The 23,593-nt window shown below is 36.5% G+C and overlaps 1 protein-coding gene across 2 annotated transcripts in view; it reads left to right on the forward strand.

Annotated features, from left to right (window-relative positions):
* Positions 1 to 1,059: 1,059 nt before the first annotated feature.
* The window catches only part of NUP155 (nucleoporin 155kDa), a 28,070-nt gene continuing 5,536 nt past the window's right edge, over positions 1,060 to 23,593 (forward strand). The window contains exons 1-28 of one of the 2 annotated variants that reach the window (XM_010008720.1): positions 1,060 to 1,189; positions 1,519 to 1,615; positions 2,756 to 2,826; positions 3,424 to 3,516; positions 4,221 to 4,387; positions 4,850 to 4,955; positions 5,510 to 5,583; positions 5,870 to 5,961; positions 6,092 to 6,189; positions 6,285 to 6,437; positions 7,270 to 7,370; positions 8,829 to 8,999; positions 10,054 to 10,164; positions 10,570 to 10,664; positions 10,914 to 11,002; positions 13,419 to 13,478; positions 13,577 to 13,727; positions 14,540 to 14,606; positions 15,156 to 15,274; positions 15,476 to 15,573; positions 18,317 to 18,450; positions 20,208 to 20,399; positions 20,859 to 20,997; positions 21,643 to 21,778; positions 22,017 to 22,170; positions 22,393 to 22,497; positions 22,631 to 22,785; positions 23,293 to 23,422. In XM_010008720.1, coding sequence (XP_010007022.1) covers positions 1,072 to 1,189; positions 1,519 to 1,615; positions 2,756 to 2,826; positions 3,424 to 3,516; positions 4,221 to 4,387; positions 4,850 to 4,955; positions 5,510 to 5,583; positions 5,870 to 5,961; positions 6,092 to 6,189; positions 6,285 to 6,437; positions 7,270 to 7,370; positions 8,829 to 8,999; positions 10,054 to 10,164; positions 10,570 to 10,664; positions 10,914 to 11,002; positions 13,419 to 13,478; positions 13,577 to 13,727; positions 14,540 to 14,606; positions 15,156 to 15,274; positions 15,476 to 15,573; positions 18,317 to 18,450; positions 20,208 to 20,399; positions 20,859 to 20,997; positions 21,643 to 21,778; positions 22,017 to 22,170; positions 22,393 to 22,497; positions 22,631 to 22,785; positions 23,293 to 23,422 — 3,276 coding nt within the window. In that variant the 5' untranslated portion in view covers positions 1,060 to 1,071. The remainder of the gene's footprint in view (positions 1,190 to 1,518; positions 1,616 to 2,755; positions 2,827 to 3,423; positions 3,517 to 4,220; positions 4,388 to 4,849; positions 4,956 to 5,509; positions 5,584 to 5,869; positions 5,962 to 6,091; positions 6,190 to 6,284; positions 6,438 to 7,269; positions 7,371 to 8,828; positions 9,000 to 10,053; positions 10,165 to 10,569; positions 10,665 to 10,913; positions 11,003 to 13,418; positions 13,479 to 13,576; positions 13,728 to 14,539; positions 14,607 to 15,155; positions 15,275 to 15,475; positions 15,574 to 18,316; positions 18,451 to 20,207; positions 20,400 to 20,858; positions 20,998 to 21,642; positions 21,779 to 22,016; positions 22,171 to 22,392; positions 22,498 to 22,630; positions 22,786 to 23,292; positions 23,423 to 23,593) is intronic. The other variant, XM_010008721.1, reaches the window with a different exon arrangement.

Below are 23,593 nucleotides of genomic sequence, written 5' to 3' on the forward strand. Positions count from 1 at the left end.
AGGAGCGGGTGGTTTGGTGTGTGGGTTAAGGCTGTGGGCTTTCTCCGTGGTGGGGGGAGCACTACAGGAGTAATGGGCTTGGGTGGGCTCCAGCTCAGCTCCGTGTCCCTCCAGACCGTGAGGAGAATGGCTCTTGTTTCCCGTCCTGCTGATTGGGAAGTTCCTTGCCTTGCAGAGTGCTTTTAGGGTCACTAAGTGCCCAGCCCCATTCCTCAGTTACAAGCAGCCTGAAAATCTCTCTTAAGCTTGTTTGAGGGACTTTCATTGGTCTGTAGCAGTATGCAGCATGTAGTTACTATGTAAGGTATGCTTCTTCTCAAACATTTGTTTTCTTCTTCTTAAAATATGTAGACAGCATTTCCTACTTCATTGGCACTACCTGGCTGGCAAAGTTGGCTGTGAAGAGGCACTGTAGATGATCTAATTAATGTGTATCTAGCTGGTGTCAGGACACAATCAAACACTGTTTTCTGTTACAATACAATGTGATGTGCGTGACTGAAGTGTAATGGTCCTGGATAATGGATGCACATAAAATAATGGGTATATATTGGGATTTAAACTTGATACTGGGAGCACAGATCAGCTTTCTAGGTGAAGGAGTAGTCTGGGTTGTTCAGGTGGCATATTTAATATCTGGCCATATGATGAAAATGGGGCTGGAGAGTGTCTGAGTCAAAATGGGGTGAAGAGTAGGCTGGTGCCCAAGTGAGATGTTGCAAGAGTGTGTTTGCAGATTTGTTTGCTTATGTCTGATTTGAGATTTAGAGTTATGGTTTATGGTTGTGCTCCTACCTTTGTTCACACATAACAACATACGAGTGGTGGTGTTGATATACTTAAAGTCTCTGCAGTGTCAAGGCATTTTTTTCTGCATAGTTTGGCATTCTATATTGTATGAAGTAAACTGGGAAATGTGATTAGTCTAATTTGTATTTCACAGATTAGGAAAAAAATCAGGTGAAGATGCAGAAAGAATACAAGCCATTTCTTGTAAGTTTTACCTTCTTTTTAAGAAGTATAATAGTTTTTTTGTTGCTCTTAATTGCAGGTAGCCCTACTGTTTCTGGTATGTCAGATATGGATTATCCTTTGCAAGGACCAGGTTTGCTTTCAATACCTAATCTTCCAGAGATCAGCTCAGTCCGCAGGGTCCCGCTTCCCCCAGAGCTCGTGGAGCAGTTTGGACGTATCCTTATGAAAAACAATGTCAGGTTGTGTAAGTTGTAATACCAGAAATGAATTTTTTTCTTCCACAATCTTCTTCCCCAATATTTCTCTCTGACTCCCCATAAATATTGTTCATATTCTCTCTGTAAGGCTTCAGGTGTCGAGAAGATCCAACTGTGTGGAGTTGCTGGTGGAATTAATTTCTTTATGAAGAACTTTGAATGTTTAGAATTATAGATGAAGATTTTCCCTATATATGAAGGTTTGGGGGGTTTTTTAAGTGCACCAAAGGGGATTTTGCCTTTGCTACCCAAAATGCATTTAATCCTTACATCAGCAGTGCTGCAGATATGCAGTGCAATTGTATGATGGGAGTATTTCCAGAAATCAGCAGAGCTTGGTTGACCATTGACAGTGACATTTTTATGTGGAACTATGAAGATGGGTATGTAGAAAACACATTCCTGATAAGATTTTGTTGGTATTATAGATTATATTGGCATTAAGCAAGTGTGGTGGTGGGAGATGTTCTACTGGTAGCACAGGGGTGTGCTACTCAGTGTAACTTACCTTGATTCTTTTTAGATTTTACCAAAGCTTTTGAATAATAAATGTTCAAAGGTTTGGAACAGTTAGTAATATTGCTGCCAAATCTTCTAGAGAAGAAAGTAAAATATATTTGCTTAGGGTTAGACATGGCTTGTATCCCAAAGTATTTGCTTTATTTATGCTAGGGATTTCCTTCTGTCAAAAAAAACAGAAAAAAAATAATTGCTTAACTTTTCTAAGTAGAGTTAGTAAGTACTCTGATGCATCTACAGTGACCCGTCATTCCCTCATTGTTAAATAATACAACAGGAGAACTTAGAAGTATTATGAATAAAGCTCTCCTGCCTAGCTTATTTGAAGGATTCATAAAAATGAAAATATTTTCATTATAGTTTCAAATAAAAGTGATCTATTTATAATTTACAGGTTTGCTTTTTTTATTTCCATATATAGAAGAATTATTTAATTAAGAATTGCTTTGTGCATGTTGTTGCATTTCTTAAGAAGATACATGTTTTTGCATTTCCTAAGAAGACTGAAGTTCAGATTGTGGCTCATGTAGCTTCTATCTGTACATTTACATTGTGTCACAGTGTATTAAATACATTTTCCAGATAAAGCAATGTTACATGCTATTAAACTTAAGGTGCTGGAAAGAAGGCTGGGAATTCTTGCTGTAGATAATTTTAATGGGGGAAAAAAAAAGTTCCTCTCTCTTTATAGTAATCAGCATTGCAGATGCTGCATTGTGTAATTCAGAGGAAACTGTATGGATTAATGAAATCCAAAAATATAAAAAGCTGCTGTTTGAAACTCCAAGCAGCTCAAAGTACTGCCTGTATAGTTTAGCTCTGAAACGTTTTCTGTTGTTTCATTCTGATGGACCTTCTTTCTCCCAAAGCAAAAGATGTAGTTGGCCTGAAAGTGTTACAATAAGTACTGATAGTTTTAAAATATACATAATCTGATTTTATTTGCTTCATTATATGTGATACTGTGTGTGAAGTTTTATGCAGGTTGGGTTTTTTTCTGACAGGGGAGATCTCGCTTATTTTGATGGCCTTAGTGAAACTATTCTTGCAGTGGGACTTGTAAAGCCAAAGGGAGGTAAGAAACATGACAGTACTTAGAATTAGGCACTTACATATAAATGTTTTTTTTATATATGCATATGTGAAAAATCTGTGGTGTGTGTGTATGTATACACAAGATACAAGGGTTTGTTTTTAGAAACATTAAATTAATTACAAGCAAAAATAAAAGTACAGTGTAACATTAATTTACACTGATAAGCTTGCATATTTATTTCTTTTTTTACATCATACTCTTAATGTTTGTACTGTTTTTAAATTTACACCTTCAAGTGATAACTTCTGGGAGATCCTGGTTTCTATCCCTCCCAGTTCTTCTGGTGACTACTGCTTAGATAACATTGAAATCAAAGTTGAATTGACAGTAAGATTGAATTTGAAAGAAGCACTTTTATAAGAAAAATGTAACTTTAGAGATCCTGTATTTCATGAACTGAAAACTAAACTGCTGGCTGATAATTCCTTTGTAATTCTAGAGTTTCACAGATCAAGTCTTAAATATGCCTATTCCCTCTATTAAGTCAATGTATCTCTCCAATGGATATGTTCGATGCCTCATTGTGACCTGAGAGGTTGGCTACAAATGAAAATTTTCTTTTCCCTTTTCCCTTAGGTATCTTCCAGCCTCATGTACGACACTTACTTGTCCTAGCTACCCCAGTGGATATTGTGATTTTAGGGCTTAGTTGTGCTAATATACAAACAGGTAATTCTCTCTTCTCCTCTCATTCTCAGTTGTGCATTAACAAGAGTAAATTACTGTTTTATTGGTAGCCATTTAAAAAAAGAAAAAAAAAAAAAAAGAAAACCAAGACCACGTGCTAAGTACCGTGATAGTTTTTAGATCATGTTACAGACAAGGGGAAATAGTTTTTATAGAGTTTGCACCTGCAGGACCATTGAGCATCAAGTCGTATTATTCACCAGTTTAACATAAGAAGAGTTTTTGAGACAGGTACTCCTGTTAATTAAACAGCATATTGGAGGGGTGGTGAAGAGGTGAGCATGAATCTTGGAACAGGTGAATACAGTTCATTGACTTGGTTAGCAAGAGAAAGTGAGAGTATTACAATCTGTTGCTCTCTCTTTAAACTATCTGGATGTGGAAGAGGAAAAATGAAGAAATCTGTGGTTTAGAGTTGTCACAATTTAGAGGAGATAACAACATACAGGAATGAACATTGCATTTCCTTACTTGGAAACCTACACACAAGAGAATTTATTTTTTTTTAAACAGAAGATTTGTTACTCTGCAGTTTGTTTTGGAGAATAGCTATTCCAGAATGTATTTAATAACTATGAAATTTGCTGTAATTTTTACTGTTTTCAAGACGCTTCTTTTCACAGACCTGTAATATCAGAACTATTTAAAAATCAAAGAGGATTGATGGATTGATGTATCTGTTTAAGGTACTGGATCACTCAATGACAGTATGTCTGGTGGAATGCAGCTGCTGCCAGACCCTCTCTATTCGCTTCCTACTGACAATACTTATATTCTGGCAATAACATCCACCGACAACGGGCGGATCTTTTTGGCTGGAAAAGATGGCTGCTTATACGAAGTAGCATACCAGGTGACTATAGGTTTTACACAGAGGCATTTTTTGGTTGTGTCATGGTTGTGGGATTTAAGCACTGACAGTTCTAAAACGTGAGGTGTGCTTGTCTTTTTTTTCTTCCATAATTATGTTGTATGGCTTGGCTGCACAAGAGCTCTGATCTCTTAGTGGAGGTGCATTGTCTTTGAAGAAGTAGTAACTATATGAGGAATAGCAATGACCTCTGGTCAACTTCAGAAATAAAATGGTGGTATCTTGCATCCTATTTTATGCAAAATTTTCTTTTTAATGATAAGCTATTTCCATGAATTGAATGGTACATACTTTTTCAATTAAATCAATGGTGCGTAGCTTGATTTTTTACTAGTTTTCATAGTTGTCCTGTTAACAACTTCATTAACCTAACTACTAGTTTCAGGCCTTTTTTTCTGTTTGTTTGTTTTTTTTCTTTAATGCTGTATCTGTTTTTAATTGTAGGCTGAAGCAGGCTGGTTTAGCCAACGCTGTAGAAAAATTAATCATTCCAAGAGTGCGCTGTCCTTCCTTATTCCTTCATTGCTGCAGTTCACTTTCTCAGAGGATGGTGAGTACTGATGTTAAGGGCTTACCCAATCATTTAATTCAACCTTTTAAATCAAACCTATCAAGAAATTAGACCTGAATATTTTCCTCATTCAGGGCATTTAGTTAATTGCCAGTAAAACTTGCCATGGTTGATGATTATAAAACTGTGGTCACCTCCCGATACACCTCTCTGTATCTACTTCAGGATATAGATACCTGGAAAGTTGACTAACTAAAGTTAGTGTTGTGTAGCACAGAATCAGTATGTGCTTAGAGAGATTCTGCTGCAAACAGTAGAGTCTTCAAATAATTTTACCATATTCCACTGTTACATGAAAAATTATTTTGAAATTATTATAGGTTTTGCTCTAATTTTTTTTGCTTGTTTGTTTACTAATAGTTGTGTGAATTTGATTGGTGTTTTAAATCGCTTCTGGTAGGAGTCCTGTATGAGACTCCTGCAGTTTTTCTTAACTTTCAATTAATTATTTTAAAGGTATTCTGTCTTAAACCTGTTTTCACCAAATCCAGTATTGATTTCCTGGTTTCTCCCTCTTTTCTCCCCATTTCCAGATCCTGTAGTTCAAATTGCTATCGACAACTCTCGAAATATTTTATACACCCGCTCAGAAAAAGGAGTGCTACAAGTATGTGACTTCTTCTGACTGTTGGCTGTGCTATTAAAGGGCATATAACTTCTAAAGTTTTTCTCTGTATCTGGGCATTTTCTGCAGGTGTGTCAGGGTGCTATTTCAGTTTATTTTTTAGTAACAAGGTATGTGCTGAAGACGTTTTTTCTGATGAAGTAGCCTTATGGTGTTCCCCTCAATTAAATGGAAACATGAGGATAAAATAAAATTGAGTTGCTGCTAGGTAGATGAGTCTGTACTCCTTGATTCAACTGTATCACTAAGCTGTATTCTTGAGTTGCAGGTTTATGATTTGGGACAGGATGGTCAAGGAATGACCAGGGTTACTTCTCTTTCTCAAAATGCTATCGTTTCTGCTGCTGGAAGCATTGCCAGGTATATTTATGACAACTTTAATGTCAGAGGCTTCTTTTAAGTCCAGTAGTTTCATGCAATATTTTTGAAGAATGTTGTTTGCTTATTTTTTTGGATTGAGAGTGTATGGGGTTTGTTTCTTGTTTTTCAGAACAATAGATCGTTCTGTATTTAAGCCTATTGTTCAAATAGCTGTGATTGAAAATTCTGAATCCATAGACTGTCAACTACTAGCAATCACACATGCGGGTAAGAAAGCACGCTTATTCCTTCCTCCTTTTAAACTGATAATTGGCATCTGCAGAGTTTAGCAACACTGTGACCTCCTTTTGTCTTTTGTTCAGGTGTCCGACTGTATTTTAGTACTTCACAATTTAAGCATCCTGCAGCTCGTCCCTCCATGTTAACCTTGGTTCATGTCCGTTTGCCACCTGGATTTTCAGCTTCTTCTAATGTGGAGAAGCCTGCAAAAGTTCACAGAGCTCTTTATAGCAAAGGTAAGCAGTGGAGCATGGTTCAGACGAGATTGATTTCTTGTTTTTTAGTGAGTCAGTATCACACTGTTTTTACATTGAGGAGTTTGAAGCAGTGGGAATAACTGAGATCTAAGCATGGCTTCTGTGTGTTGATGGGAGGTTTTTTGGAAGGTTGTAATATTTTTCAGAGTTTAGTTCTTTTGCAAGATGCACTGTTTGAGCAGAGAACTGTGTGTTGACAAACCCCCTTTTTCTTCCAATCTGTCCATAAAATAGTTTTTTAACATGTTCAAATTTGGTTACATGCCTTTAGAAATGTGTGATTAATTCTTGAAGCAGGATATAATATGTTTCTACCTATTTAATGCCTCTCATGCTGAGCTTAGCTTGTGCTGACTTTTGTTTATTTAACTCATTTAGCTACTGATACCATATAAGATGCCAAACAGCTACCAGATGGGTCCAGCTTCTCTGTCACTTCTGATCATTGGCTGAATTATTAAAAGTGCTGCAGAAATGCAGGGAGGGAAAAGCTGCAGACCCATTTAGTTGTACATACTGATTTATATCCTTTGGGTCTTTTCTGGATGTTTTTTCATCCATTATCTGTTTAAACATCTCATTTTTGCGACGTGTTCTACCTACTTTAGAGTAATTTTTTTTTGTACCTTTTAGAGTAGATGGTAAATGGTTTTTAAAAGTGACCTGAAGAATCCTGTGACATACAAACTCAGGGATTAAATTTTCTGTTCAAATTATATCATTGGGACTTACAAGGAATGACTAAATGAATTTGCATCTAATGCATGATTATTGCTTCTAATACAAGCTTAATATTACTGTTCTTGTTTAGGGGTCCTTCTTATGGCGGCTTCAGAAAATGAGGATAATGACATCCTGTGGTGTATCAATCATGATTCCTTCCCTTTTCAAAAGCCAATGATGGAAACACAGGTACTAAAGCAAACTTCTATACAATCTTGGTGAAATCTAGGTAATATTTTTTCCTCTGTGATAAAAATATCATAAATAAATATAAAAATAAATAAGATAAAATATCTTAAATTGAATAACACTATCTGCAAGAAATGAGCAGTTCACTGACAACTTCCATGAGAAGTTTGGAAGCGTATAAAAAGCTGTTAACATGCTTCCAAGAAAAAAAAAAAAGTAGGTGTTTTTGTCAGTGAATGGGAACTGATAGTAGGATTTTCTAGTTCAGTCATACTTTCTAACTTGATGCAACCTGTGTATCAAAAGCCATTGCCTTGACTTCTAAGACATGGCTTTCAATTAACGTATTTGAAAATACTGTTGTCTGTAGCATGCTACATGTTGTGCACAAGCACATGTGGTCCACAGGCAGTAGTGGTGTTTTATGAGGATAATATTTGGCAAAGGTTGTATAAAAAGTAGGTGCTAGAGACTTTGAGTTTCCTTATTTAAATGTCTTAATTACATTTCAGACATGATTAATCTGCATGATTTCGTATTTTTTTGTCTTTATTTTTCCTGATTGTTACATAAGTGGGTTTGTGAGGGGGCATTGAAGAGCATTAGTTGTCTTGAGCATCAGTTCAGGGAGAACGTTTATTCCAGCTCTGAAGGAAATCTGAAGTCTTTTGCTGAAACAGAGAATTAACATGTCAAAAATAGTGTCTTCTGAGGGGCAGTGGTAGAGTTCAATTGAATGGAGAGACTTTATAAGTTAAAGTTTCAAAGTCATGTTTTGATTTATCTGCTGGTTTAATAACTTTAAAAGTACCTTTATAATTACTCCAGATCACTTCCCTGCCAAAAGTTAGACAGTAAGTATCCCAAGTACTGATCTCTTTTTTCAGAGGCATTTGACAGTAACAAACAGCTAGATTTCCCAAACAAAACTAACAGTATTCTTGAGCAGCAGTTCCTCCTTGTTAGCATATGTAGTTTTCTGCAATGTGTTCATTACGCTATGTCTCAAGTTCAATTAGGAGTACTGCTGAAAACTCTGAAAGTCATGTAAGCCTTTATGATTGAGTTGCAGCATTTTTTGATTCTTTAAGGAAAAAATTGAATTCATTATATCTTTGGTTCTTAGTTCTGATATGTTGCTGTTTATATTATAGCAGCATTAAAGGATCCCACTTTGCAAGTTTTTTTACTTTGACATACAAAACACTGTCCCTGTCCCCCCAAAAGAAGCAAAATTATATTCCCTGTTGCCTAAATGCAGCAGTACATATATAGCTGAAAATTTGGTGGTAAACTTCTGTTGGGCAATACAAGAACTTGCTTATTTTCTGTGAGTTTTCTTGTGTGGTGACTAGATTCTATCATGTCATTTAAAGTGGTAAATGGTAAAATACCACCATACATGTACAAAATCCATGTCTGTTAATAACCTTTGAATAATACCAACCTATTGTTCAGATGACCACCCGTGTTGATGGACATTCCTGGGCTCTATCTGCTATTGATGAATTTAAAGTTCAGAAGATTGTAACACCGCTAAATAAAGACATTGTTCCAATAACTGATTCACCTGTTGTTGTGCAACAACACATGCTGCCACCCAAGAAGTTTGTTCTGCTTTCAGCCCAGGTGAGTATTACTTTTTCTTAACATAGGAGATCAGAAAAGTTAAGTATAAAGTTGGAAGACTGATGTAAACCTGTAAATGTTAATTCATTTTGGATTTGTTTTGAGGATTATGTTCCAATCATGAAGAGGAAAAAGAAAGATTGCTGAAACAATCTGTACCAATTTTAAATTTACTTAAAGCCATTGGGCCAGCCCCTCATCTACAGTGTATTCATATTCTTTGTTGGTCTCCAGATTCTTGTTAGATACAGATAATCTGAGAAGTTATTTCTACCTTAGTTATAATTATATGAAATTGAAACAGGCACTGGCTGCCCAGAAAATAATAGTTGGAGTAAATATGGTTAGCAATTGAAATTTGAATAACTGATTTCCTCTTTGTCATAAAAGTCTCCAAAGGATTTTTTGAAAGGATTCTTAAAAAACCCACAAAAAGAAAACAAATTTATTTTCCTACTTATCTTTATCTGATTGTGTTTGGACATATTTTAGGAGACTTAGTATCTTAACCAGTAAGCAATTAAAAAAATAAATAAATTAATCTTTAATGTCTTGCAGCCTCTAGACTCTTCCTTCATTTGTTTCTTAGCAGCTCTTTTGTTAAAGGCGTTAATTGAACCCTCTCCAATAGTTACTGTGCATGCAGGCAAGATGACTATGCGTGGAGTCTTACCATGACCTTGATCCTGAATTCTTCAGGCATTCTTTTTTCAGGTCATTTTGAGGATTTGCAAGGTCATAAAGCCTTTGTTTTCTGGGTATACTAGCTATATTCTGATGTTGTATGCTTCCTATTAAGCTAAGATCAGCAAAATTAACTCAGTTCATGGAGTATTTATAGTCATTGCTATATTTTTCCTGCCTTTCCTAGACTTGTTAGAATTTTCTGCATGTGAGTAAGAACTGGACATTAGGCACCATTCACATTATGCTTTGATCTAATTGTGCAACAAATGAAAATTCAGAATTCTAAAGAAAAGCATTATGGGGAGGCAAGGTTGAGATGGCCAGATTAAAGACAACTTTATTCTAACTTACTTCGGGTTACTTTTAGGGGAGCTTTATGTTTCATAAATTCAGACCTGTTGATCAGCTGCGGCATCTACTTGTTAGCAATATCGGTGGGGATGGAGAGGAGATTGAGAGATTTTTCAAGTTGCATCAGGTAAGATGTTACCAAAATCTGGTCTGAGAACCCTGTTATTTTATGATGTGTTATGAAAAACAGCAGATAATATTTATTTTAATGTAATCACTGTCTATAGAATCTTTTTTGGTTTTGCTATAAACTTAGTGCATGAATTTCAGTTATAATTAGGTGCCAGACATGGAGGTTGTTTCATATCAGTAATCATACTGAGTTTGCAAAAACTATAATGAATTTACTGACTACAGTGGGCTGCCTCACTATGGTTCACCCCCTGGCTGGAATTGGAAAGAGATGACTTTCTTGACTTCTAAATAAAATTATGCAAAGAGTATTTCTGTGTAATTTTTTATCAAGATAACTTCTATATGTTTCTTATCAGCTTGATATAAGGTGCTGCACTAACAATATAATATACTCTAGGAGGATCAGGCCTGTGCCACTTGCCTTATTTTGGCCTGTTCTAATGCTGCATGTGATAGAGAAGTATCTGCCTGGGCTACTCGAGCATTCTTCAGGTAAGTCTCAGTTCTGTAGGTTGTTTGGATATTATGGTCAGAATCACTACAACCTCTAAGTAATTGCTCAGGCTCTTTAACCTTCTGCCTCAGAGAGCATTGTTTTAAAATGTGCATATTTCTGAAAAGTTCTAGGTTTTTATTCCCCATTTTTAAAGAACCCGAATATAGTTAATTCTCAAAAACATGAAAATGTAATGGATTGTGTATGAAATGTGAGGAATTTTTGTCTTTGCGTATGAACTTTAGGTATGGTGGAGAAGCACAAATGAGGTTTCCATCAGCTCTGCCTCCTCCAAGCAATGTTGGACCTATTTTGGGTTCTCCTGTTTGTGCCAGTAAGTAGCAAGCTTTTCATGGTTTTGGACAGGTTTTTTTCTTCTTAAATATGTTCTTTCTTCTCATAAGTGTCTGTGTTCTTTTTGTCTGAAATGGTTCTTGGTTTTCCATTTACTGACTAATCAGAGTTTTTTCCATTTCTCTTTATTTTAGTGAGAGGGTGATGTCACTTCAAAGTCTGTCTGCATGTTGCATAAAATCTGTTAAAATTAGGTGAAAAAGGTACACATTTATTGCTGCCAGAGACACTTCAGCATCCAGAGAACAATTTATCAGTACTTTAGTTCAAACTTTATGAAGATGCTATAGCAGAATACCTTTTTACTGTGACATAGTCATACCTCTGCAGATCATGCTTATGAGAAGAAAATAAAAAAGTTTGATCAAGAAACGGGTTCGTCATTTGGGGTGATTTTGCATGGCAAAAGCTCTCAACATTTTGTTTCTGTCTAGGTTGTCAGTAGCACCTACAAATGAGAACAGCATTCTTTCTCCTCAGAACTTGATGCTTATTGGAGTAGGGGACTTTCTGTCACTCAAATTTCTACAGTTGCTTCAGGAAGTTGTCCCATAACATGCATCAACCAGTTCCAGATCTTAAGGCTTTTTAAAAAATGAAATTCATAACGGTGAATTTGGAACTCAGAATTACTGAATTCAATTAATTATTAAAAAAAAAGTATCAGGAAGTCGTTAATTTCCAAGATCCTTTACCCTTCTCTGACATACAGCATTTAATTTTCAACATCAGACTTGGAGAAAAAAAACTTGATTGCCTGGAATGCAAAGAAATTCCATTTCAATACCCTTTCTGAACTACATCTAAGTTAATAAATGTTGGAGAATGTGTACTAACCTGTGATGATATTTTGGAAAAAAAGCAGACCCTCTTTTTCAGAATCCTTAACTGATATTAAAGCATTGAGAAGGGCTATTTTTAGTGCCTGGGTGGCATCACCTTCCAGACCTGCTGGTGTGGAACAGTAGCAATGTGAACAGGAGCTGAGGCAAGGTGTAAGAATGTAAAATCAAATTTGAATTAGAGAGGACAGCAGCTATGGGGAAAACAGGTGCTAAGAGCAGGCTGAGAATGAGGGTAAGGTGTGGAAAAAAGACAGGAAGCTCTGTGATCAATAACGTGCCTGCTTTTATAAAAAGTCGATTTTTCCCAGGTTTGGGAAAACGTTTGGATATTTTCATCATGTGCAGTCAGTTATGTCTCTTTGAAACGTGGTTTCAAAGCACCTGTTTCCATTGTGCTTCAGTGACAGGTTCAGGTGGAAGATGGGGCCATTCTTCTGCTACTGCTTACTGTGTTTGCCCACAGGGTAGAGAACTGTCATGGGAAATTAAAATTCTGATATTGTCAATATCTGTGGTGGGTTAGACAGTGCTGACAGAAATGCATTAAAACACCTTTAAATTGTGTATGTGAAACTACATTACAATAATGTTAGCATTAAAATGGTAGGCACTTTAAACTTAGTTATTTTCTCACTGTTGAAAATCTAGTCATGCATTCATGTGCTGTTTTCTGCAAGTTTGTGCTTTGCTTGGTACACAGGGGAACATGCTCTGAGAATGCACTGATGGTCTTTAATGAAGGACATCACTATTCTTTGTGTGGTTGTGTGTAGCCAAAGTTAAGAGAACTATAGGGAATAAGGCAAGAAAGACTGATTCTTTTGTAAGAGACAGATTTTCAGAGTGGCAGTTTTCTTGTGCTTTCTGTGATGTATCATCCTATATGTTGATGGTATACGAACATTTTTTCTTTACATGGCCACACACATTTCTCATATATTTGGGTCTTAAGTTAGGTATTCAGACTTAGTCTGCAAAAGGGTTGAGTAATCACAGCTGAATCAGAGGCTAGTTACAGTCTCAAACTGAATGTTTCAATTTGAGTGTTGCTGTGGTGTTTATCCAACTGCACTATGTAAAAATTAGGAGCAGTAGTACTAGTTTCTTTCAGCTGAGTGCTATGAAGGTAAAATTGATAGTCTTTTAAAATATATAAATTACTGAAAGTGAGTGCTTTGAGAACAGGTGTCCGTATAAAGAAAGAGTGCAGTCAGAAGGTGAAGAATAAGAGAAAGTATGTGGACAGTATTATCTTCAATGCAGGGAACCGATGGTGTGCAGTAAATAACAAGGTAATGCTGAAAATGTTTAATAACTGCTCTTGAAAGAAGCCTATCCACTTGGTTACTTCTGGAGTGTTGGGCTGATAATAGATGAGTGTGATTTGGTTTTTTTAAATGAACGGTTCTGGAATGGTTCTAACTTTAAAGCGCTTGATTTAACAACTTTGCCACTTTTGCACATTTATTTTACGGGTTTTATTTTGCTTTGTGCTTTTTGGTTTGTTTCTTTGCTTTTAATAAACTTACCTTTATTTTTTTTCCCTTTTAGGTTCCCCTGTGGCTCTTGATAGTCCATATCCTAACCTTAGCTTTTTGACATCTGGTCAAGGTACAGCCTTCTTTCTCTGGAGAAATTGAGACAATTTTTTTCAGTTAGGCTTTTTTATTTGCATTCAAATGAGTAAGATTTACCTACTTTTATTCTAGGTTTACAATCTCCTACTATGTCAACTGCCATCTTTCCTTCTGGGAATTCCATGTCTCACCCTAGTCCATCCATTAGTGGAATGATGGGTCCTGAGATAGTATTTTCTGGAAGACACAACGGCATCTGCATATACTTTGCTCGGATTATAGGGTGAGGTGTTTGTGTAAAAAGAGACTCTGTCACTCAAGTTGTTTCATAGTTTTTCTTTCTCCTAATGCTTGTAAGTGGTGAATACTATAATAACATTTACATTCAAAATCAGTAAAGTGCATTTTTATGTTGTGTTTATGAATTACCCCTTGATGTAATACATCCTCTGTAGACCCTTATCAGTGATACGTTTAATGAATGACTATGACATGAAACTTGCTTAGACATTGATCCTGCAATCACAAGTATATGCACAACTCTGAACACAGTTTTTCAAACCTGTGAGGTCTGTTTTGAACTCCCACTAAAGGGTGAAACAGCAATGTAGAAGGACTTACTGGAACAAAGCCCTGGCCTGAAGTCCTTTCTGTTAAGAAGCTTTAAAGAGAATGCTCAAACCAGAGCACTGAAGCAAAACTAAAGAGGATTCTGTTGTTTTAATGTTTAGCAAGAACAGGACTTTTCATATGTTGCTCATTTCTCTGCATGCTGGTTGGGAAGGAAATTGTTGGTATCACACTGGTTTGCCTACAGTATATTTCAAGAGAAATATATAGTGGCCTATATTTAAAGTATTTGACAGCATCAAGCTTCATTTGATTAAAGATTTAAATCTTTACCATTCGGTAATGTATAATGCTAACTTTTTTTGAAAGTTGTTTTTTTTTTTTTAATCCAATACAAATCCGTATTTTAGACCTTGAAGTAAAAAGCATTACCATTTCTTTCTTAAGAAATAATACACAGAAAACTTGAAAAAAAATTTTGCTTAAATTACTTGGCTTTTAACACAGTACTGTTTTGTGTTGCAGAAATATTTGGGATGGCAGTATAGTTGTGGAGAGAGTTTTCAAAAGTGGCAATCGAGAAGTTGTTGCAGTATGTAAAATATTTTGTGTTTTTGAAAGCTTCTTACAGTGTATGTCTTAAGTCCTGTCATACTTCTGTTTCCAGTTATAAACCAATAAGGAAAAAATACATATTCTTGTCCTTTAAATGTTTTTTGATCTCTGTTGTTAACTGGCAATGGCCAGTTTTCCTCATGTTTAATGATTGCACTTACTTTCTGCATACGCCATACAGACTAAGCCTCAAAGTAAAACAGTTTAGTGGGTTGGAATAAAGACTGCAGTTAGTTAAGGACATTAAAATATTTCCATCATCTTCCTGACTAACATCTTGGTATTTCATTTGGTTATCTGAGGGGCATAGTAGCACCTTGAATGCTTTAGAGGACTACTGCTTCTTCACATGTGCCCCCTCCTTAAGAACTGTGGTGCAATAATACTACCTTCTAGTGATACCATTACTACTTGTTTCTTTTACCCCCTTTATATTTGTTTTTTTTAGTGGCTTTAGCTTAAAACTCTAAATTGGAAAAAAAATTGAAAACAAGCTTTCTGTAAAGAAGTCTGCTTTCTTTTGCAGGTAGAAAGCAGTGTTCCATCCCATGTACTGGAATGTGTACTGCAAGAACTCAAAGGTTTACAAGAATTTCTGTATAGAAATTCACAGTTTGCTACAGTGGGAGCCCTTGGAAACCCAAGGTATTATTTATTGTGTTACATTTACTTGTGGTATTTAATGTCCAGCTGTACCATGCATATCTGTATCTACCTGAAGTGTATGTATGCTCTTCAGCTTCAACTATTCAGATGCTAAAAAAGAGTTGTTAGGTTTTCAATTTTAAGAGATTCAGTATTTGTAATCAGATAGTATCTCTCTCTATTTTGTAATTGCAGTTTCAGCACACCAGCCAATCTGCAACAGAGGCTCCTGGGTTTCATGCGGCCTGATGGTGGAAGTTCCCAACAAGTCCAGCAAGAACTCCAGAGGAAATACCATGGTATGTAATAACTTTTGAACTGGAAGCATCAGGGAAGGGTGCATTTGGTGTTTCTTATTCTTAAAACCTCTGGATAGAAGTGCCTTTTTTCCATTCAAATTTGACATTAATCAATATGCCGTACACGGTAATGAGTTCTTTGGAAAAAGTAGTTTAGAAACTAACTTCACTAGCAGCTTGCTTCTGCTTCCATACTGTATCATACTGTTTCTTCAGGAGCAGTGCTTCTGCAGTGACATTGGTGTGAAAAAATCATTTACATGCAGCATCCTTGTAGAAAAGTTGATCAGGTATGGGTTTGGTGATCAGGAAGTGAGGTGGATTAGGAACTGGTTGAAAGGAAGGAGTCAGAGAGTTGTAGTCAATGGGGCAGAATCTGGTTGGAGGTGTGTGACTATTGAAGTCCCACAGGGGTCGGTACTGGGACCGGTGTTGTTCAACATCTTCATCAACGACCTGGATGAGGGTATAGAATGTACCCTCAGCAAGTTTGCTGATGACACTAAGCTGGGAGGAGTGGCTGACACACCAGAAGGCTGTGCTGCCATTCAGAGAGACTTAGATAGGTTGGAGAATTGGGCGGGGAGAAACATGATGAAATTCAACAAGGGGAAGTGCAGAGTTTTACATTTGGGGAAGAACAACACCATGTCCCAGTACAGGTTGGGGGCTGAACTGCTGGAGAGTAGTGTAGGTGAAAGAGACCTGGGGGTCCTGGTAGACAGGAGGATGACCATGAGCCAGCAATGTGCCCTTGTGGCCAAGAAGGCCAATGGCATCCTGGGGTGCATTAGAAAGGGTGTGGTTAGTAGGTCAAGAGAGGTTCTCCTCCCCCTCTATTCTGCATTGGTGAGGCCACATCTGGAGTATTGTGTCCAGTTCTGGGCCCCTCAGTTCAAAAAGGACAGGGAACTGCTCGAAAGAGTCCAGCGCAGAGCTACGAAGATGATTAGGGGAGTGGAACATCTCCCTTATGAGGAAAGGCTGAGGGAGCTGGGTCTCTTTAGCTTGGAGAAAAGGAGACTGAGGGGTGACCTCATCAATGTTTACAAATATGTAAGGGGTGAGTGTCAGGGGGACGGAGTTAGGCTTTTCTCGGTGATGACCAGTGATAGGACAAGGGGTAATGGGTGTAAATTGGAGCATAGGAAGTTCAAGGTGAATATCCGAAAAATTTTTTTTACTGTGAGAGTGACAGAGCACTGGAACAGACTGCCCAGGGAGGTTGTGGAGTCTCCCTCACTGGAGACATTCAAAACCCACCTGGATGAGTTCCTGTGTGATGTACTCTAGGTGACCCTGCTCTGGCAGGGGGGTTGGACTAGATGATCTCTCGAGGTCCCTTCCAGCCCCTAAGATTCTATGATTCTATGATTCTATGATGTGACTGTACTAGAGATGAAGTATGTACCCCCAGTGAAAACTCAAATCTAGATAGAGAAATATTCCAAACTTTAGGTTTACTATAGCAGGAGGCTTAATTTCTTACATGCTGCAGATGTTATCTTTTGGTTTGATATTGAAAGCTTTGATATTGCCACTGATCAAAGCAGTCCACAAAGGAGAATACCTCTCTGTGAAGAGAATCTAGGTTTCAGCACAGTCATATTAAGTGGTCTTGAGCCACTGCAAAAACAAGCCAATTTATTAAGGTAAAAGAAAAAAAAAATGAAAGCACTTTTAAAGTTCTCTCTCTCTCTCATACAAAGAATTACATTGTAATTCTGTGGTGATAATGCATGCTCTTTAACCTATATTCCCCATTCAGACAATCTTGAAATACAAAACAAGGTTTCTTTGCACACTTACCTGACTCCTTTTTTTTTGTATTATTTTTTCCTAGTTCATAAAATTGTTACTTATTACAGTACTTAGTAGCTGCACACTCACTTACTTTTTCAGGATAACAATTGTTAAGGAATTTCTTTGTGAGTATGTTGTCCTATTAAAAGGAAATACTGTAATGCAGGTTGCCAAAGCTACAGTCAGTGTCACCAGAATTTTTTCTTAAAACATCTTCATGTAGAACCTGGTAGATGTTTAATAATTTTATTTTTCATTTTTGTGCATTCCAAAGCCTATAAACCCTTTTGGATTGCTAAATGACAAAATATAATTATTGCTGCCTCATCTCTGAACTGTAAGCATTCAAAAGTAAAGACAGAAATTGCTGCAACTATGTTCTCCACATGTACTATGTATGTCCATGTTGTCCTTTCAGTGAATACAATACAGTTTAACAGATTTAAATGTTACTAGTTTTCAGAGTAGTGATTGTTCCTTTAAAGATAGTGTAGACAGTGTTCACCAAAGTTGTAAGTGTACCTGTTCTTTCTAAAAGCAAATACAGCAGTCAAAACAAAAAGGGACTATGTATGGTTTTATTTTTATTTTAGGTGCACCATAAATAGATTTTTAATAACTATTTATTAGAAAAAAAACCAAAACAACATGGAAAAATTTAAGACTGGTATATAATTCCAGTAGACAAAGACATACTTCTTTTTCAGGAAGTACTCCTGTATTCTGTAGTTTGAAAAAAATGTTAACAGATGGTATTTGTTTTGGACAAAGGCTAACATGACACTTTCATCCAAGGAGAGCTGGACAGCATTAGTCAAGAGTGTAATGAAAAAAAAAAAAGTATACTTTTAAGGAGATTGTTATTGTAAAACTTTGAAAATTTACATGCTCATTTGAAACATATAAAACTGTTGCTTGCTGTCAATCTCTGCTTTTTCAGCTGAAGCACAGCTAACTGAGAAGAACTCTCTTCAAGGCATCCAGCAGCTGGTTCGCAAAACCTGCCAGGCATTAGCTTTGTGGAAGCTGCTCTGTGAGCACCAGTTCAGTGTTGTTGTTGGTGAACTTCAGAAGGTAAGATCTGAATCATATGGTTTTAATGTATTTATATTTAATAGATGAATTTCTTTTGCAACCTACATACTACCAAAGGAGTGTTACTTCATTGAGAAACATAAAATGAATTTTAAATTTTATATGGATTTAGTATTCTGGTTGTAAGTGGCTGTTTTTAAGGAGCTGGTGTGTAATATTGACCTCATCTCCCAGCTTCAGCAAATCGGAAGTGTCACTAGCAATAGATTTACATTACTTTTATTGGCATTTAATAATGAGTCTGTTTTTATAAACTAGTATTTTCACCTAAGCATATTCTGCAGAATGTGCTGAAAGAGTAGACCATTATTTTCCATCTGAGAGGGATTCGCTCTTTGCCTTACCATTGGTAAAGGTTTAACACTGGAGAGCAGCAAGGTTGTAGAGTTGTGAAACGTACTTTTGTGTATGTAGGGGTCTAAAATGGATCCCAGAACAGGTGAGTTTGAAAGAGACCTCTGGAGATAATCTGCCTCCCCTTCTCAAAGCAGGGTCAACTAGAGCAGGTTGTGCAGGTCCATCTCCTGCATTAAAAATATGAAAGATATTAAAAATTATCTCCAAAGATAGAGACACCACAGCCTCTCTGGGCAATTCATTTCAGTGTTCAACCACCTTTAGAGTAATAAAGATTTTTCTTCTGCTCACGTGTAATTTCCTTTGCTCAGCTTTTGGCCACTGTGTCATATCCTATTACTGGGTACCACTGATGGGAGTATGGCTCTGCCTTCTTTACACCTTCCCTTAAATATTAGTAAGATCCCACACACTGCTCCCTGAGCCTTCACTTCTCCCCGCTAAGCAATTCAAGTTCTTTCAGCCACTTCTTTCAAGTGTACTCTTTGCTAATGTTGAATTTGTATCTAGACATTGAAGAAGCTATTAATTTCAATATTATGCATTCTATCCTAGTATTTGATAAGAAAATAGATTATTTGAGAAACTGTATTCTTTGTTAATAAAAAGAATTTTTAAACTTTACAAATGCTCAGAAGCTGGAGCTCTTCACTGTTGCTTTGGGGAGTTAGCATGATTTCTAATACAGGCAGCTTTTCTCTTGTGTTGGGCAAGAAGTAAACATTGTTTAACAAACAGAACCTTTTTCTCTGCCTTCAGTAGCTTTAGAGGTTTTGCAACAGTATTTTTATGCTGTTAACAGTCATCCATAGGCACTACCTATAACTCTGTGAACAAGTATTCCTAATTATTTTTTAAAATCTAATAACTTTCTATGTAATTTAATATAAGAGAGCATAAAGAGTACTGACCAAAAACTCATAAAAGTCCTTTTTATGCATCTGTCATATTTTTTAAATCTATGACAGTACTCAGATGGTTCCCATTATTAAAAACTGATACATTCATTTCACAGGCTATGCATCCTGACAGTGCCCTGTGAAATAAGGTGAACTGCTAATTCCTTTCTTACCAGCAGAGATCTGAAACCAAAGTGACATATGGTCAAGATGGCAGAGGAAGTCTGCTAAGAGGAGTTCTCACTGTCCTTTGGCATCCAAGAGTCTAGTGCCTTCATTGATGGGGCTTTATTAATTATTTCCATTTTGCCATATAAAATGTCTTTTAAATAATTTATTTCTGTGCTGTGCACTTCAGTCATTGTTTTGTATGTTTTTATTTACTGGAAACAGTTAATTCGTCTTCTGTAACATTGTAAGTTTAAGAAACAGAATAAAGAAAAAACTTTGGTAAACTAATGAAATTCTGTCCATCCTCAGGAACTTCAAGAACATCTGAAGATTACTCCTTTCAAAGACTTGGTAATTAGAGACAGAGAGTTGACTGGAGCACTCATTGCTTCTCTAATAAACTGTTATATCAGAGACAACGCTGCTGTGGATGGCATCATTGCCCATTTGCAAGATATCTGTCCTCTTCTTTACAGCACTGATGACGCTGTGTGTTCCAAGGTAAGGGCACTTCCATGTTTTACAACAACAAAACACAACTTCAGAACATGTTCAAATTAAAAAGTTGGGCAGCTTGTAGATCATTATGCTCAAGTAGTTTCAGGAGCACAAGAACTAATGAAGGTCATGTGCGTATTTGTGTGTTCTAGTTGATGAATCCTGAAAATTATGTGAGCTTTGGTTTGAAGCATTTGCAGTTATTTTTAGTGGTCACAGGGTCTCTACCTCCAATGTGATGTCTAGTAAAACTGAATGTTGATAAAATGTGTTCTTAGTCCTGTCTTTCCTCAGCATAGTCTCTTGGTTGTTGTCTGTTCCCTAGTTCCATGGAAATTATGGAAAAATAATTGTGCTTAAGAATTTCACTCTTTGAAGCTCTTGGAATATTAGAACAATATCTACAACTGTTCATGATGCATTGATGTGAATAATTGCCATTTCCCCACCATTTGTCTTTAGGCAAATGAGCTGCTTCAGCGGTCTCGACAGGCTCAAAGCAAGCTGGAAAAAGAGAAGATGCTACGAGAGTCCCTGAAAGAGTACCAGAAGATCAGCAATCAAGTAGACCTTGCTAATGTTTGTGCACAATATAGGCAAGGTAAGAGGCAATTGCTAATCATGTCCTGATAAATAATTTCTGTAATATCCTTCTGTACCATCTTCTTTTTCATTTGATTTGTTTGGTAACTTTAAACTCATTTTATAGTGTTTTAGTATAAACACTTTCTTAATAACTCTTACAATTAATATATATCAACTTGTTCTTGTCTAAAGCCTTTATAGGTTTCACTGACCAATTAAAAACCCAACATCTGTGTAAAAATACTCCCATCTACTTATTTCACGTTGCAATGTCCATTTGTTCCATGTATATGGTTAAATTTATTTTAGGAAAATTGTTGAACTGTATGTAAGCAGAGGGTAAATTACTACTTTTGGAGGTAAGATTTTAAAGCAAATATGCTTTTTGAAAGGTGGGTCTGAATCGTGTTTTGTGCTATAGAAGCTGGCCCATAATCTATATGTAGATATAACTGTTTTAACAGTCAAGGTTTCAGCCTTTACAAATATGTAAGTTCAGATTTGTGTATAGTCCCACACGTTAGGTATGGCCATAAACCCTTATACAATACAGACCAGAGTGAATAAGGTTTATTCTTTCTTGCTTGCTAAAATGTTTGATGTCACTTATCATTTTGTCATAGATTTCAAACAATGCATGGTGATACTTGTTTTTTTCTAGTGCGTTTTTATGAGGGAGTAGTAGAACTCTCTCTTACAGCCGCTGAGAAGAAAGATCCCCAAGGTCTTGGCCTTCATTTCTATAAAAATGGAGAACCAGAAGAGGATGCTGTTGGACTCCAAGCTTTTCAAGAGAGGCAAGTTTTCAAGGTTACCATAATCCCAATACACAAGGTTGCTTTATTTCAAGTGACTGAAAAAGTTACTCTTTTGGGGATGGAAGATATGCAGAGTAATAATAAAAAGCATTTTATAACAAGAGACATAATTTAGATGGTTTTGCCCAGCATGCTGTCCTTGATTAGGTTGGTGCCATATTAATGATAATCTGGAACAGAAGGTAAAGGATTTTATTTTCTCTTGCTCTTTTTACAGATTGAATAGCTACAAGTGTATCACTGACACCCTTCAGGAGTTAGTGAACCAAAGTAAAGCTGCTCCTCAGTCTCCCAGTGTACCCAAAAAGCCAGGTCCTCCGGTGCTGTCATCTGACCCCAACATGCTAAGCAATGAAGAAGCAGGGCACCATGTAAGAAACTCACAAAAAAAGTCATGACTGCACTCCAGAATACAGTGTGATTCAAAGGGGTGTTGAATGTTGTGAAGCCGAGATTTGTCATGAATTGGTACAGAGTATTCATAGAAATGATGACATGCAAATAACATTAACCTAGTTATTGTCACATGTATTCAGTGTTTGGTGTAATGTAGCCTCTTCTGGAATAATAGGTTTGGCCTTTTCTTCCATTAGTTTGAACAGATGCTGAAGTTGGCTCAGCGTTCAACAGATGAACTCTTCAGTATTGCACTTTACAACTGGTTGATACAAGTTGACTTAGCAGACAAACTGTTACAGGTGAGCTCATCTCTATACAATTAATTCATTTGTTGCAGAGTTCCACTGAACTATAAGACTTCATTTTAATAATGGTGATGCTTTTAAAAAGACGAGAGCAAGGACATAAATGTTATCTTTATGACTTTTGCAGGTTACTGCTCCCTTTTTGGAACCGTACCTTGTGCGGATGACCAAAATCGACCAAAACAAAGTCCGTTATATGGATTTACTGTGGAGATACTTTGAAAAGAACAGAAATTTTAGTAATGCAGCCAGAGTCTTGGCTAAGTTAGCTGACCTGCACAGGTATGGATTATGAGTGATCTGTTGCATATACTGAGGTAACTGGCAAAAAGCAAACAAACTAAAATCAAAACCTTATGTGTAGGTATTTTAAGAAAAGGCCTGGGACAAGAAAAGGCCAGGGCCCAAGGATGTTTGCTAAAATTTTTAAATTAATGGAATATATTAGCTTGTAATTCAGGCTGTTATTGGAAATAAACTGTGTGTTTGTCTTATTTATTATACATTAGCTTGCAATGTATTTTCTGTTGTAAGTACTGTATATTAAGTGATCATTTTTTTACAAAATTTTACAATGAGATAGTGTAACTGTGGAGCTGTGGACTGATAAGTACACTAGAACAGAGCCTGCAACAAAGATGGGGTTATGTGGTTGGATAATAAATATCCTGCATGATTTAGCAAAATCAGGAGATGTTAAATACTAATACCCAGGGTCTAGTTAGATTATAACTAACCCTCAAAAAATTATATTAGGTACCTATTTTATTTTGAGTATTTGTTTTGCAGCACAGAAATTGCTCTTCAGCAACGTCTTGAATACATTGCACGTGCCATTTTGAGTGCCAAAAGTTCCACTGCCATGTCCTCTATAGCTGCAGATGGTGAATTCCTACATGAGCTAGAAGAGAAAATGGAAGTAAGAAAAAAATATTACTCTAAGATACACTGTAAATGCATTATTCCATGTAGTCTCCTTGGCACATAACTTCTATTACCCGTTCTGCAGAAACAGTTTTATGTGCTTTCTTCCCAATGTGGCCAAGTTTTATGCAGTCGACAGGAGACTGAGGTGTAAGACAGTAACATT

This window comes from Chaetura pelagica, unplaced genomic scaffold (genome assembly GCF_000747805.2).
Source record: "Chaetura pelagica isolate M959 unplaced genomic scaffold, ChaPel_1.0 scaffold31, whole genome shotgun sequence".
Lineage (NCBI taxonomy): Eukaryota > Metazoa > Chordata > Aves > Apodiformes > Apodidae > Chaetura > Chaetura pelagica.